General features: G+C 41.3%; 1 protein-coding gene across 1 annotated transcript; it reads right to left on the bottom strand.

The window, feature by feature from the left end:
• Positions 1-644: 644 nt before the first annotated feature.
• Positions 645-16,521, bottom strand: tmpoa (thymopoietin a). Its single transcript, XM_044022472.1, has 6 exons — positions 16,003-16,521; positions 8,710-8,827; positions 7,031-7,162; positions 6,774-6,907; positions 2,474-2,577; positions 645-1,757 (listed from the first exon to the last, which is right to left on the bottom strand). Exons 1-6 carry the CDS (start codon positions 16,249-16,251, stop codon positions 1,364-1,366), a joined length of 1,131 nt encoding a protein of 376 aa, XP_043878407.1. The 5' UTR covers positions 16,252-16,521; the 3' UTR covers positions 645-1,363.
• Between the last annotated feature and the right edge of the window lie 684 nt (positions 16,522-17,205).

Here is a 17,205-nt window from a genome sequence, read left to right as displayed (position 1 = left end):
AAAATGGCTTTTTTAACAACAATGTTAATCATCACCGATAACCAAATACTTCTGCTACTACTGAATGAAAAAATGTCTTTAAATTTAAACTGTTTTGCACAATCTTACTGCCGTTTTCATCTTACCCGCCATCTTGCCGACGAGATCTCGTATTGACTTCTGACTTCTCGTGTGGTCCTGTGTGATTTGGACAGTTTATAGTCCCGCCCACTTCAAGGTACAGCGGTCCTTCGGAGCTGTCAGTCAACACTTCTTAACCAATCAAAGAGTGAAGCTGTAACACACGAGGGCGGGATTTGCTGCGCGTTGGGAATTCCCTTTAAACTCAGATTGTGGAATGAAAACATTAATGAACGAATGATAAACATACTACGACAAAGACTATCGTTAATAATTTAATGCAGCATCTATTCTGGTCTCCACTTTTGCTATTGTATTATTTAACCGTTCTATATCACTTTCAGTTCAACTCAAAAGGTTGTACAGACAGTTCACTCAAAAGATAAAAATAAACCTGTCTATAGGTGCTGATATAACAGACTGCAGGTATGTGAGAAATCAGTATTCTTATTGATACAGATAATATACATGTTCATTAATCCAAATACAAATATGTTTTCAGGCACAGTAACAACATACCATTGTACTGGGTAGATGTTTATTATTTGTGACAGTGAATACATAATTAAGTAGGATACACTGGGACATTCAATTTTATTATAAGAGAACATTAAGAAAATATTGTCATAAGGTTTAAGAAGATATAGAAGCATTCAATTAAGATGAGAGGCCTCCATGTCAAAGATGGTCAAGTACAAAACAACATTACAGGTTCAAATTCCATCTTGGAGGCTTTAAAAGGACTGAGAGACAGAAGCAAAGGCAAAAAGTGAAAAAAAAAAAAAATCTAAAGAAAAATATTTCTCTCTCACAAACACACACACACGCTGACATTAAACAAAACTCAGTAAAAAAAAATTGAGTCCACATGGATTATGATGTCATCTGTGTTTGTGTCTCTCAAAGTGGAGCAGTGGCTGGCTTTGTTGTGACCCCAGGGACAGTGAGGCCGAGGTGCTGTACTGTCCTTTCACATGTCATGGAAATCCTTAGAAGTGTCTCTGAAACAGTCGCGTCACCTTAGGGATTCAGTAAAAACTACTTTAGAATGAAGGAGGAAAAAAAAAGAGGACTATATATATATATAAAAAAATAAAGATGGCTGACGATAAGGGGGTGAAGAGGTAACCTCACAGCACCTGTGAAAAATGGCTACAATGCAGATTCACACTTGGAAAACAAAAAAAAAACAAAAACCATGGAAGCAGACAGGCTTCCCCTAACCCCTCAGACGCTGAGCTCTCTACGCTGTGCTGCCACTGACCTCTTCTTTGTCTGAGGTTATGAATGGACCGATGCCGTTGGTCTCCATGGCCTGGTACACCAAGAACAGGAACGCAGCCACGATGGCCAGCAGGAACAGCTTAATCCACAGAGACATGCCGCGGCGCGCTACTTTGGTCTGAACTGCAGGGGGCGCAGCAGACAAAAGCCTGGCAGAGGAGGAGGAAGTGGTGTTGGAAGCAAGAGAGGGGGGCAAGCTGTTGACTCTGTTGACAGTGCGGCTCTCTGTGTAGCACGAGGAGCTGCTGGTCTTGGTGATCTTTGGAGAGAACAAGCTGTTTTCATTGTTCCACAGGTCGCTGGGCATCAGTGGACGACCAGCTGCTCCTCTGATAGGACGCCGACAGGTGGCGCTGCAAGAGACAAGGATTTTAGGCGAAATCTGATCATTTCTGAAAATCAGACATTTCCAGGCAGACTGTCCTCACTATTAATTCACATTGCATTGACACAGATGCAGGGGAAATGGAAATGCATCATGGCTAACAACAACAGCTGTCAAGGTTTTTCTATGTTCCTGTGTTCCACGCATTAGTGATCGCTTCAGCACTACCATTTCCATTTATGACATTAATATTGTGTATCGCATTAAGAATGATGCAAAAGACAATTTAAATCTGAATTGAGCAGCCAGGGCATTCAGACTTTTTCACACCTTGGTTCAGCTAGTCTGGACCATACTTATAAAAATCCCTCACTGTCTTAAGGTTCTGCTCTATTTCTTGTTGTCCCAATGCTGTCCCGGACCCAATTAGAGTGTGAGCTTGATGCATCTTCTTTGAACAGTTACCAGTTATTGAACAACACTAATGGTCTGTCTTTCCAATCTTCATTTTTTTTTAAATTTGTAATAATTGGCCAATGCCAATCTTGAAAAAAATGGTAAATACTGGCCCAATGAATCAGTCTACCACTACACCAGGCCCCACACTGTTATATGAAATAAGAAGTTAATATTGTTGCAGTGGCAGCACTGATGAGTGTAAAAATACTTGTTTTCTGGCACATGTTCTAGTCAATGAAAGACTTATTAGGTGCTGAAAACAAGAGAGAAAGCCGAATCACTTACGAGATTCCTGTTGGACTGTTGAGGTCATTGGGGAACAGCTCCTTCAGCACCTCCTTCTTCTCCACCACTTTAGTGTTTTGTTCACTGGCTGTGATCTTCTCCACCTACAGAAAATAAAAAGGTAAGCATTCTTTAGAGAGTAAACACCACTGCTTCATGGACACCCCACGTCTCCTGTCATAATGGAAAAAGATGTGAAAAATGACCACCATCACTACACTTCAGACACCTGCAGGTGCGTGTGTCGACCAGCAGAGGGCCTCCTGCCTAACACTACACACCCCACACCACGTGACAACTTGAAATTAAACCACATTTACAACCTGGACAGCATTGGGAGTGTGGCACAGACCAGAGTCTCAGATGTGCGACAGTCCTCTGACAGTGTGGACATGAAGTCCTCACTGGTTTGAACGAGGAAAAGAAGCTGGTGATTTTTTGCTGCTTTGGTTTCAGCAGCTGGACGTCTGCAGGGCCACACTCCTCCTGCCCACAGACGACATGTGTGAGTGTTTTTGTTGAACCAGCCAACGGTTCAGCTGTTCCACAACTGTCCCTGGAATAACCTACACAAAGGGAGGGAGTTTCAGCTACTTGTGTTTCAAGACCATGCAGCTTTCATGCACGTGTCACCGAGTGGTAGGAGTGAAGAAGAAAAGAAGGGAATGCGGCCTCAGATATACGAGTGGTGTTGTACCCCTGCTGCAGTGACACTGCTGGCTTTACTCGGCGACTGCGACATAGTCCAGGTGGACTCCTGCCTCCGACTGGCCGACATGTTACTCCGGGGGCTAAAGGAGAATTGGTTGACTCTGGTCAGGTGAACCAGAGGAGATGAGGTGCTGGCAGCAGCTGGTGGTCTGTGTTCTTCAGGCTGACTCTTCAACTTGAATATAGCACAGATGAGATTATTAGAGAGAAGTGCCAAAATATATGGACAAAAAGGTGGAACTTGCTATTACACTAAATACACTGATTACGGATTGGTTCCAGGGCTTCAACTAATGACTATTTTCATGTGCAAATTGTCTGCTATTTATTTTATTTATTAGTTTAAGAGTTGTTGATTAATAATGTCACAAAATTGAGAGAAAAAAACAAACATCTACAATGATATTCAGTTTACCATCACGGACAAGCAATGAAAGAAAATCAAAGAAATTGTTTTTTATTCTACTCTGAAACCAATAGTTTGGTGATTCAACGGCTCAACAGAGCTACAACAACTGATTCATAAAATAATTACTAAATAAATTGGAATTTTGAAATCGATTAATCTGTATGTGTTTCTTTACGAAATAACAATACATTCTTTATTTTAACTTAAATGTTCTAGTTTCTCAACTCACCCATTACAGTAAACTGTACATCTTTGGTTTTGGGGATAAAACATTTGAGGTCATCATCATAAGGGAAACATGGATCAATATCTTTCACCATTTTATAAACCCACTTAACCCATTAATTGCGGTCCTAAAACACTGTAATACAAATGTCGTACTCTGAAACAAGGACACTGGTCTTAAAAAGTAAAACACTGTCCTAAAGCTGGGTCACAAATACACAAGGTTAAGAACGAATCAGCATCCGTTGATCAGCTAACATGATAACTTGAATGCAGTGGCTATGTAAACGCTGCGACTTTTCCGTGGCTGAAATGTCAAGCTTTACTTAAAAAATGTTTTGGGTTGGGTCCTGCCATTCTCATGCAAACGATGTACTCGTATGTGCGTAAATCATTTATTTTTCTTTGCTTTTCCTCACAAGACCAAGCTGCCCTGTTAAGCAAAGTATTTCATTTCATGCAGTTTGTGACCCACACGAGTTTCCCCTCCAAGAATTGTGGTGGTGCTCATCTCAAAGACATCAGCAGACATTGGAACCAACCAGCCAGTGAGTCCATGCACATATCAGTGAGAGAACAAACGGCCTGCTGCAGCCTACAGCTACCTCAACGTGTCTGGACAACGTAGAGCGGGGTTCAGCCCGTGCTGGACCCTCAGGCTTGTGAAGAACCTTCCAGTTAGACTCTAACTGGACTGGATCTCTCAGCACAGGCCTGAGGTCCTCAGGTATGATCTGCTGGAACACATGGGCCAGGAGTACAGAGAAGACACGAGGACGCAAAGTGGTAATTACAGATTGATGCTGACGAGTCAGACAAAAGAAGTGTAAAGATGAATAATGTGAAGATTTCCAGTCTGCCATCCTGTGATGGGACTGATCTTTTTAAAGCTGACCACAGTGAAAAACGGATCTATATTCTGATAGCTATCATATATCATATCATCTTGTGTGTTTTCCCAATTAGTTTTACAGGACTTGGAGAAACCTTTTTCAGTATAGTCTTTTTAGGAACCACAACTTAAAAGAGGTAGTGCTCTGTTTGAAAGGTTAAAGTGTAACCAAACCCCCCCTCTTCTGGAGTTAACTCCGCCCCATGGCTGATTTTGAAAAACGTGGGTTGTGACCTGAGTGAGGGACGGAGGGAGAGAGAGAAGAGCAGTGAGGGGATGAGGGGGAGGAGTCTAGGACACTGAGCCTCACACTGATTAGACAAGAGGGTGATGAAAGAGTAACATTTGTGTAACCAACATGTATATTTGGAATATTTTCCATCTGGATCACAAATAACATTACTAGACACCCATTTACACTGGGTTACACCTGAAAAAGTGGTTTAGCATTTAGTTACACTTTTGGCTGTTAGTGGAAAAAATTCCCCTCAGAATATGCATTCATAAAACGAAGTAAGAAGAGGATTACTAACGGCAGCGACAGACAGGAAGTTGGCCAAAACCCTGAGGGAATTTTTCCTCCCCCCTGACTCAATTTAGACCAGTCATATGGCTTTGTGTCTTGACATGGCTTCAGACTACAGGAGTGTGCACACCAGTTTTCACATGCCTCTCATTCCTGGAGGCCTTATCTTAACAGGTGAACTTTCACCGTCTGAACACCAGGTGGAGCCGCTCACAGTCACCCACCAGCACATGGTTGGATTATACATCACATCACATCACATGCTGAAGATCAAGCCTTCACAGTATCTGACAAGTAGTTTCACCACAAATGTACATGTTAAAATGGATTCAAACAGGAAATAGACATTTTGCCACGGATGCAGGAAAGAAGGAGCAGTCATTAGTAGAAAGGTCTGAGTAAAGTTCACACACTAACTGCAGCACACATCAATGTCCAAAGCATCCAACACGTGTGCACTGCAGCAACTAATCCACATCATGTGCTTTAAGTCAGTGGGTGAGCAGCACTCACAGTACGAACCGACAGGCTCATACTGTGCTGGGTGTGACTGCACTCCAATAAAATTTAAAAAAATGCTTCCTTTGCTGCTGTTGGAGGAAACTGCATAATCAAACCCAGACTGTGGGTGTCCCTCACTACCTGCTTCACATTCCACAGCAACAATTCAGTGGACAGAGGGGAAGAAAAACTGGTGGAGATGGTGAAGAGTAGGTCTTTAAAATTAGACTCTTGCTGTCATGCCAAAGTCATGTATTAACCACTTATTAGCAATTATAATACACTATGATAACATCCTGTTAATAGCCCCGCTCTATTGTGTTCAGAACTGGACCAGAACAGACTTCAGATGGTCTTGATCAAAACCGACAGCTTAATATCCAAGTGAACCAAACATTTAAGTTCAGTGGAGCCAAAACAAACAGGTTAGTGTTTAAAACCACCCTGACTGTACACACAGCTGTTCATTACATACATGACAGCCATTATTTTTCAGCGCTGAACAAATACAATCAGAACTAGAAAGCACTATGCCAAAATGATATTTGTTATCCCAATAATGTATTCACATATTGTTATCATTTGGTAGTATTTAAAAAAACCAAAAAAAGTAATATTAGCTGGCCCTGCACACTGGAAGAGGGGAATCTCTACAGTAGGTACCTATGGCAAGAGTGGTAGTCAATCCATAATTAAATACTGAGATATTTTCTCTTCCGAAAATAACACAAATGGAAAAAATGTGTAAACATTTAACAATGTCCCTCAAACAGCAGGATTTCCCAGAGCTCATTCAGTTTTTAGTTGGATATTGATACATCATTGGCAGATGATATAGTATATCATCTTAGTAGTATAGTATGCCAACATATATATACCGTCATCATATATCTCATATATTGAGATATATACAGCTCTGGTCTATAATGGAAGCAACACAGCCTGAGTGACAGGTGCACACAGGCCAATAAAGACCAATAAAATGAATGCCAGAGATACAGATGAAGATGTGAAGGTCTACGAGTATTTAGGTTACCGTTTGGTGCTGGCTGCTGCGGGTGCGTGTGGTGACGGGCGTCTTCCCTCGGCTCCTCAACGGTCTCTCCACCACTGGAATTGGTTCAGGCTCCTGTATCACCTCTGCTACAGGTTCTGGTTCTGCTGTCACTTCTGACAAAGCATAATACAGTCACACACAGTCACAATACCGACCAACCTCAAACATTATTTCCTGTATTGCAAATAATAAAAGAAAACAAAGAATGTCAAGTACAAGTCAAGAGTGTGTCTTACCATCTTCCTTGTCACTGTACAGGTCTGATTCAGAGTGGCCATTGTGGTTGACTTGCTGTGGTGGGAGAACTGGTGTGGGCCCATTGTCCAGGAGCTTCTGCAGCTTCTTCTCGTACAATTTGCGCGTGGATGCTGAGGAACAGGAACAGACACAGTCCTCCATGTCAGCAGCACATCACACTAAACGCACTAATGTTTACAAGGCTGAAAAGGCCTGACATGACTTTAAAAACAAAACAAAGATCAGAGGAAAACCAAGAGTGACACTCACTGATGATGTTATTTTAAGAGGCTTAGATCGATCAGGGTCGTAAATCGGTTCAATTCACTGCAATTTCTCTACAACTTTGAGTTTGAATGTGACTGCCGTTTAATTACACTCTTAGTACCTGAGCACAGTGCTCATCTTCTTTGCAAGAGAAGAACTTTTGAGTGGTCAGTGTGAGAGTTATATGTGGACTCAAGGTCTGAAATTGACTTATTACTCACACTGAGTATGTCTGTGTACACATACACATACATACAAATGTATATATATATACACATACATATATATATATATACACACACACACATATATATATATATATATATATATATATATATATATATATATATATATATATATATATATATATATATATATACATATTTATATACACACACACACACACACACAGTATATATGTGTTATTGCTCATAATTCCATAATAACCTTTCTGCATCATGTGAATCAAGTGAGCTGAGTGAAGGAATGACACTTCTGTTGCAGAAGGAGGAGAGTAGCCAGGTTTTCACAGTAAGTGCGAGTGGCAGACGTTTTTGTCTCTGCGATCTGTGATGTGAAGCTGAAAGAGTGGAGATGGTGCTCTTGACATTTCAGATTTAAATTAGAAACACCCCCAAACATTCAGCTGACTGGGGTTTTACTTTTAATTACTAACATGTGTTTTTACAATTACGGTTTTGGGCTAGAAAGGGGGCTGTGTGTCTGCATGTCCTGCCTCTTGTACTCAGAGAGAGACAAATTCAAGGCCTTTTCAAGGACTTTCCAGAACCAAATCCCTCAAATTTAACACCTAAATGTGCTGACATAGCTAAACATGTGAGGGCATTTGCAGCATGCTCTGCCATGGACTTTGCATTTCCCAGGCATCAAGGAATTTGCCGTCTCTTGCTTAACGGTTCTTGCTCATTGTTCTGTATGGAATCTCACTCCAACAGTGGAGAGACGGTGTACGGTGCACACAACACCACAAATAATTATGACTCCAAATTTGTTCTGTGCAAGCTTGGTCTACCAACACCAGCAATGCAGGGTGCAGGAAACAGTAGGTGGTGTAACAAACAAGGGCACATCGGTGGGAGGAGACATTTACCTTAATTTCCAAAACCTTGGGGAGATCTCTTTTATGTAGGTTCTGGTATCCCTCCTTACTTCTATTTGTTCCTGATTTGTCTTCTTCTGCAATTTGTTTGAATGTCACCAGTTTGAGGTCACAAACACAGTCCAGAAAAAAACCCTTGCGTCCCACATGACATGTCATTGGCTAACGTGCCAAAGACATGTGAATTCTGTCACCTGTGTGCATGTGTGTGTGTGTGCAGTGGAGGGCATGTGGGACCACAGCCTTTACTCTCACTAGCCCGCTGCTGTTTCTGCCAACGTTTGGACTCACCCACGACTGGCCCCACATCCACGCCGTGCTTAAGCAGCTCGTCCCTCAGGCCCTCGTCGGTCAGCACGGTCACATCCACCTCGTCCAGCTGAACCTTGTCTGTTTTCCTGGTGGCTTTCTGTTGGAAAATAACAAAGCAGCCCAGTCAATGACGTAATTGTCGAGTACAGATAAATAAATAAAAAAAAAACAACACTCATCAGGGTCATATTGAGGACTGTCATTGATTTATTTTTGTCCCGAGGCGATGTAAACAGCTATGTTATGACATCAAAAGCATCAGCCGACAGCATTTGTCTCTGTCTCTTGTGCAGCATCTGTGACACTACACTACATTCACATGTGACACTGCCTGTGTCCCCATTTGTATATTTTTATGCTTACAAACAGGGATCAACATGAAGATTTGTCCAAGTCAAGTGGAATTTCTTTTTAGGTTTTATAAAAGTGAATTGACTAGCTGCGCAGGTCAAGTTAAAAGTCATGGGAGTTATGTGTGAGCTACTCACACATTCTGAAGTCAAACCTGACTGCCAAGTCATGTTTGCAGTTGTGTAATTTACAGAAATATCTACTCAACGACAGCCACGTTTGACTTGAGACAAAACAATCCTGTTGCACACAATACACCAAAGTTACAACTGTGTACACAGTACTAATAAAGAGACAACACCTCTTAACATGGCTTAAAACAAACAAAAAAGGAAGGAGGAGCAAAAATAACAACCAAAAAAAAGGACAATAATATACTAGCTGCTCATTTCACACCCACCAAGTGTGTCGCACCACATTCGATTGTTTGCTACTTTACTTGCTGCGGGGATTTTGTACCTGTAATCTATTAAACGTAGACTTTTACAGTGGAGGGGAGGGACAGACTATACGTGTTGTTCAATCACGAGTTACTGAAGTTAAGCATTTAATTTTATTATTTTTCATGATTCAATGGTTATATTTTATCAGTTACCAAAATAACCCAAAATCTGCAAAACATAGGAGCCTGGAATGCATGATGTTTTACACCAATCAGCGCGCATATCTTTATGTTGATAACATGGTGCCTAGCAGCCAGTTTCATTGGTCTATTTCTATTTTGTTATTTCTCATTCCATTGCCGAGACAAATAATAAAACAAGTCCATAAAATGTCATTCTCTTTATGGCAAACAAACACACACACCCAGGAGAATTGTGCAGGTAGACTGCACCATTTAGAAGATCCCACAGCTGTTACATGTCATGCACAGGCAGCACATGTGACTGGGACCAGCAGCTTTCTTCACTTTTCTAAAATGAAGTTATACAGAGATTTGAAAGAGGGGAACGAGCGGCAATTTCTCGGCAGAGATTCCTGCCATTTTGATTATCCAATAGTAAACAACCAGCTGCCCCTCTATCACTCAGCCCACAGGAAATTACTGTGTTTGAAGCCAGCGGCCTCTGATATTAAGTCCTGGGTCTCCTCCCTCACGGCTGAACAAGGCTCTGCCTCTGAGTAAATACAGCAGGCACGCAAGAAATGCTTTGCAGGTCTGTGACGCGACAACACAAGTTAAACATGCCAGCCATATTTCATAGCAGTGTATTTACAAACATGTTGCAGGAATGAATGAATTAATTAATTAATTAATGATTTGAACATGGTTTAGTGTACAGTGTACCGTAAAGGTGGACATGGACTGCAGGGCAGTAATTGGACACACATGATTCTGCAACACTGACTGGGTGTATTCTCAGACAGGATATCGACACTGATCTGCTGTTTCCTTTGGATCAGAATTATTTCACCTATGCATAACTAACAATGTTGCGTGACGCGTTTCTCATACTTTACCCAAGAAGCTTAAAAACACAACTCTAAACCGTGGAGCTGAACAAATAATGAATTTCAATTCGAATTTGGAATTTTAAACGCTCACAGCATGTTATGTATGAATGACGGACCTGTTTCACGATCAGAGACTCCTCACAGAAAAGTTCTTCCAGCAAGGATTTACCAGAGCTGCAACATTTAATCAATTACTGATTGTTCCATGTTCTAGTTTCTTCACTTCTCTATTACAGTAAACTGAATATCTTTGGCGCAATATCCTGGCACATCAGTTATCGTATTGTACGACGAATACAGACGATACATGATCAAATTTTGACCCACCCCTATTGTTCATTGTGAGCTATTGTAAAAAAAATGGCGACTTCTGATATAAACATTTTCAATTTTAATTTCTGCCATATGACAGTAATTCCTACTACGTTTTACACACTGATTGGACCTTCAAAAAAGTGCTTTGTTGTCCCATAAAAACTATCTACTCAAAGACTGTCCATGCTGATGTGTCAGAGAGAAACACACAGACAGGACTGAGACTGAATGTGAGGAATGCAATGCGCTGCCACGGTTCAAAGCATGGGGGGAGTGGGAGAGAGAGAGAGAGCGAGAGAGAGAGCTCGTCTGGCTCTCAGTGGGCCCAGAGCAGGGCTGGGTCTGGATATGAGCCAGACGGTTTCTTAAGCAAACTCACACTGCAAAAAGAGGAAGGGAAAATAAAAAAAAAAAAGGAGGGAAAATGGAGCCTGAGCTCCCTCCTCTACAGACCACACCCTGTTGAACTGTGAGCTCACAACTTGGCTTCGCCCACGGCTCTGTGGAGTAAACTCACTACGAACACTGTCACACTTTCCCTTACAACTCCTCACCAAACGGAGGACGGAGTGGTTCCGCGGCGAGACGTGCCAGGACGTGTGGCTGCATGATGTAACAGAGTCTGAATGAGTTGGAGTTGGAGTGGTGTGTGGTTTGTGCTACGATTAACCACAGTTGTTTGCAGTAGATGTCATACGTTCTTCATAGTAGAGCACTGTGGTCGGGGGGGTGGGGGTGGGGGGAACTTTCATGCACGACAGACTGAAAGTATTTGCGCCTTTAAGGTTCACTTGAAAAAAATGCCTGTCGGTATTTAAAAAGTGTCAGGAATGACTTGAGGGTGCCGTGTATCCACCTCCACCTCTGACCAGCAGCCTTTAATCACTGTCAGGTGAGCTCAAACTAAAAAGATAAACAACGGCGACATTACAACACTGCAGTACATCAGAAAACAAAGGACAGGCTAATTACACATGACTGTGTGTAACCACAGCCTTGACTTTTTACTACACACACACACAAGCACATGGCGGCAGTCGGAGCAGAGAGTCCTCCTCCTGACAAAAGCATTTCCTCTATGACGATGCCAAATCCAATAAGATCAGTGCAGCAGCTGTGCTGAAGCTCTAGTCTGCTCTGAGTCCTCAGTCTTCAAAGTGCCTGTAGAGCAGTTACAGCGTTTTGACTCTACACACGTTAATATGTAAGAAAATAGCGACTGAGAACATGTGAAATTCCTTTTTTCTTTACTGTTGATTAAAGAATTATGATCCTGTTTAGGTGCATCTCAAACTATGGCTCACAATAGCTACAAGTGATCGGAATGAAATAATGTCAAGTAAACATGCCAATCCAAAAACTCTACAAACAGATTTAATTCCAAACAAGAGGGCTGGTATACGCCATATCCTCTTTGTTTACACAGCTATTCAGGCGTTTTTCCGCAGATTACAGGGAATAGAGACCTGACCGAGGATTAAATTGTCAAATTAAATTATCCAAGACTAATTGCGTCATGCATTCTCTTCATTGTAACCGTCAGGTCCAAATATGTCTCTTTGAGAGCAGATTCACCATCAGCTCTAATCAACTAATAATCCTCTTTTAACTCAATCATATTGCCAGTGAAACATCACAATTTCCTGGAGTGAACAATGTCTCGTCTTATCGCTATAGTTTTAATGATACGCAGGACAATTCTGCAGCCTATGCAGTGACGGCACATAACAGATTATAGCCACATTGTAAGATTACTGGTATAATTTATGGGAATAAAACATTCCAATTTCAACTTCATAATACAGTTCACATTTGCAACATACATTCCTACTGAAAACAGCTGGGAGCACACAAAGCACGTATAGCTGTATATAATCGAGTGTTCCTTTAAGGGAAGTACAGCAGAGACACTTTTATAGCAGGCCCTTTTTCCCCCAAACCCGGTCCCACTGGCCATGCACTTTGTTTGTAGTGACACTTGCAGCCGAGTGAAGTTCCCTTTGATCACACTGTCGAGTATAAATACAGCCATCACATCTTTATGGCAGAAACAGAAGCTTCCCGTAACTGTGTTTTTTTTGGTTTGTAGTAAAGATATTCACATAAAACAGGAAATACAAAAGATTATCATTCATTACCATTGTAAACTTCTTAAAAATGGTAAGATTGGTTTTATTTGCCTTGTCATTTTCTCAATACTTTATAATGTTCTGTGCAGTTTAGAGAATGTCCACAGTTTGGGGTCTGCCTACATTTATTTTTGTGAATATGAAAATTTCCTGGAAAAAAACCCCCGTCCCATTTAACTAGTAATGCCTAAAATGCAATACAGACAATCTATAATATCCTTAAATGTTGTTTACTCTTACTGGTTTGGCACAATGTTTGAGGTCAGAAGTAAAATTAAAATATCGCAGCAGCTAAACAGGCTGCAAAATGCTGGTCTTTACAGAAACAAAGGCATTCTCTACTATTTAAAAATGAACTTACAAAGTACAAAGCAGTGAAAAAACTGAACATTTCTGCTGTTGTCTAGCCTAGAGAGGGGAACATTTCACCCATGATACAACTGACGTTTAAAGTCAATAAGACAATACTTAAAGTTTACATTTCGGAAATAGATCTTTGAAGGGAGTGTCTTTCTTGTCGGATCTAACATGGCGTTGCGCCTGCTCATTAGGCCAGCACTTACGCATCCACTCCACTCAGTGCTATATCATGGTTTGGGATCATACTCATTGTGGCAGAGCTACCACGAGAACACACAAACAACATGCGAGTGGAAAGAGCGAGTGCAAAGGGAGACCGGTCTGGGAATAGCCCAGTCTGTGTGTGTGCTTTACCTTACAGCATTCCTGTAACAACAGCTTTAAATTACCTCTGTCATATCATGTACTTTGCAGTTCAATGATTCCCCCATACACACACACACCTGCACAATCAACTGGTGAGACTTGTTTGCCAGGTGATGCTGAGAAATCTAATCTAATAAGTCATGAATGACAGCTCACCCTCACTATCCCCACCTCACAACACACACACACACACACACACACAAACACCCAGGCGACCTTTACCTATGCAAGGGCTGGCTTTTCATTCTGTGTAACTAGCAGCACACAAAAAGCTACTGTTCCACGAGAACGAGACAAACACACACGCGTCACCACCAGCATGTGTGACATGTTATTTCTCATTCACCACTTTTGGTTCGCTCACACCCGTCATTCTGTCATCGTGTACAGACACGTCCTGTGGCTGCACACCTGTTTCACACCACGCTTAGACCAGGCAGCGGTCGAAGGACAGGTGATGCGCAGCCCACAACAATACAGTGGTGAATGAGGCTATTGTATAACCAAAAAGGGAATATAAATGAAACCTGGTATGCATTTAAGTGACAATAATTTGCCAAGATAAAAAGGGAAAATTAAGAAATGTAAAGCCATGGAAAGTGTTAGGTAAATCAGTGTTAAATAGCTTTATATTCTGGCATATGATATGAGTGCCTTAGGACTCCATCCATTTTATTTAAAAAGAAACATACATTTTACACTACACACCTGCTGTCCTCACTACCACAGAGTTTTTCTCATAGCAAAACATTTTAATTTAACAAAAATAATCCATGAATTACTCAGTGTTTGAAACTATAGCTGCACCAAAAACGCATTAGGGTGCGACACCATTATTCTCTCAATTTAATATTATTCTGTAAGCAAGACAGCTTCATGTGTAAAACCAACTTCGAAGCTGACTTCAGAGACTCAGCAGCATTAAAAAGCCATGTTTCACGAGGAATTCTTCACTGAGGTTTGATAGCTGTGAAGAAGGCAGAGAGGTCCTTGACTGAGGTGGATTATTATCGTTGAAACAACAGAGCAATGCTGAGAAAGCAACACATGGAGCCATCACAGAAACTGGGAAACTGAGAGCAAAAGCCCTGTTGTGACACAAAAGTCATTCAGTGCTCCCAGCAGCTGTTTACACATGCGACATTTCAGTTTCAGGACGGGATCCCATTCCGTGTAACAGGTGGAGTCATTGTTTCAATTGGTCCCATCAAAAACTGATTCAATTCCAGTGTAAAAGAGTAAATCATGTGAGACCCACCCGTTCAAACCCTGCAGACAACACAAACCTGTTTTGATCAGTAGATAAAGTCAAGGCTGCTGTTGATTTGCTGCTATTATCAACAGTGATGGTGATACAGAGCTGTAATAGTAGTGTGTGTGTGTGTGCATGGGGGTGGGGGTAGTGAGTGAAAGCTCGAACTTTTGAGTCTGGATTTGGCCTTAAATTCATTCACAAGTTTTTTGTAAACTGATCAATGTGCAAAGCAGAAAACTAACAAAGAGCATAAAAACAAAATTAATGAGCTAACTTGATAGATAAATCGACTGTTGACAAGTAGATGAATTCCAGTTTCACTCTCAGCTTTGGTCCAGAAAGTTACAATGATGTCTTTGGGGCGTGGACCTTCCAACAAAACAAGGGAGTGTGAGGTAAAAACCATTCAGTTCATTTGCCATTGACTAGAATTGTGGATTAATTGGTTGATTGAGAAGATTGCAGGGCTGCAACTTCAGATTATTCTGCTATTGATTTGGTATAATTTGCCTGGGTTTTTTGTATCTTAATATTAAGCTGTAACATGTACAACATCTAAAAACAGTCTCTTCTGTATTTGCAAATTATTGTTTTCTACAATTGAATATACATTTGCAATAACACACCATCTGTTTAAGGAAGGTATCCACTACTTCATGTGCTTTGTGTGAATCAAATTTGAGTTTGACATGAAAACGCGGCCCGATTAACCGAAAATTGTAATAATTGGAAATTACTTTATTAGCGGATTAATGATCGACGAACTGTTATGAACTGATTGGACTTTATTCTAGTGCTAACATCTGGCCATCATTAATTACGAATATAAACATTTTAACATGACGTTACTTACGGTTAATCGATTAATGTGAAAGTACTCGAGCTGTACATAAGCTGGTGACAATAGATTCGCCACTTCGAGTGAAGTTAAATAAACTTAAACAGCAACAACTTGAAGCACAGTGTTTGGTGTTGCTGTGCGAGTTTGTGCAAACAACAGAAGAACACAGACATGGACATGAGGCTGCTAACGAAACTCACTCTGCCGGAGGAGCGGCTTCTGTTGGAGATCACAGGCGGCGGCAGCTCCTCGTCGCTGGAGAAGGCGTCCCATGTCGCGGCCGTGTCCATGGCGAGTTTTTTGTTCTGAGCGGTCAGGTTCTTCAGGTACAGCTGCACGTACACGTCCTTGGTCGGGTTGCCGCCGGGTAGCTCCACGTTGTTAGCCAACAGCTCGCTCTTCAGCTTGTCCTTGGTGAGCGAAGACGGGTCTTCCAGGTACTCTGGCATGTCGGCGTGCAGACTTGGGGACAGAGGTACGGAAACGCGGGCGATTTAGCTAGCTAGTACCGAGAGGGAAAAGAGGGAAACAGAGGGGGAATGTACTGAATCCCAGTTAAACGGCTAACCAGCGCCTCTTGCTGGAAGTCACTGGTAACGCAGAAATATTGGCGACGGGCGAAATTTGTTGAATCAAAAGTAATAAAAAGTGAATAATAATAACGTGACAAGATGCTAAACACGTGTCTTCCTCCTGTCACGGAGGGCGGAAATGAAGTGTTTTGGAGGAAAGAAGAGCATGGACAGTCATGAGGATGACCAGACCGGAAGTGATTCCATGTAAGGAGCGGCTCCCATTGGCTAGTCGTTGTTGTAAAACTCTTCCTCATTTGTGGAACAAGCACGAAGGCAACTATTGAAAAAGAGCCCCGCGTCACGTGATCACGACACGCCCATGGACATGCTCAGCTCTTCAATCAGTGCAAGTTTGAATAGTATGTTTATCCCATTCCCCCCTTTTATATATTTGCTTTATTTAGTATCGCTCTCTTGGCGCCACAGCATCTAATATTATCTATTAAAACACTAAAATAAAATTATTGAAGAAAGAAAAAAGTATTAAAAGGGATGGGGTAAAGAAAATCGTACGTATAAAGATTGACAAAACGGTCCTTTATTTGGACCAATTTCGAGTTACAAAAATCTATTATTGTTTTTAAATTCTTCCATGATAAACACTGGGGGTTGACTTTTCAACAATTAAATTTTTGTCACAAAAATAAATAAAACTTAGATGCAGAGTAACCTAGCAATATACATAGCTTGTCCATTTTCCTTTTATTAATAACTATTTAAAACTTCATTTTATGTTCACTTTATGTTTCTTTTTTTTTTTTCAATTATACTGTGTCACAAAAAATTGTGCATCTGCATTACGTTGCAAACAAATGACCCATTTGTACA

Source organism: Solea senegalensis, linkage group LG3 (genome assembly GCF_019176455.1).
Source record: "Solea senegalensis isolate Sse05_10M linkage group LG3, IFAPA_SoseM_1, whole genome shotgun sequence".
Classification (NCBI taxonomy): Eukaryota; Metazoa; Chordata; class Actinopteri; order Pleuronectiformes; family Soleidae; genus Solea; species Solea senegalensis.
This window is presented reverse-complemented; position numbering and strand designations above follow the sequence as displayed.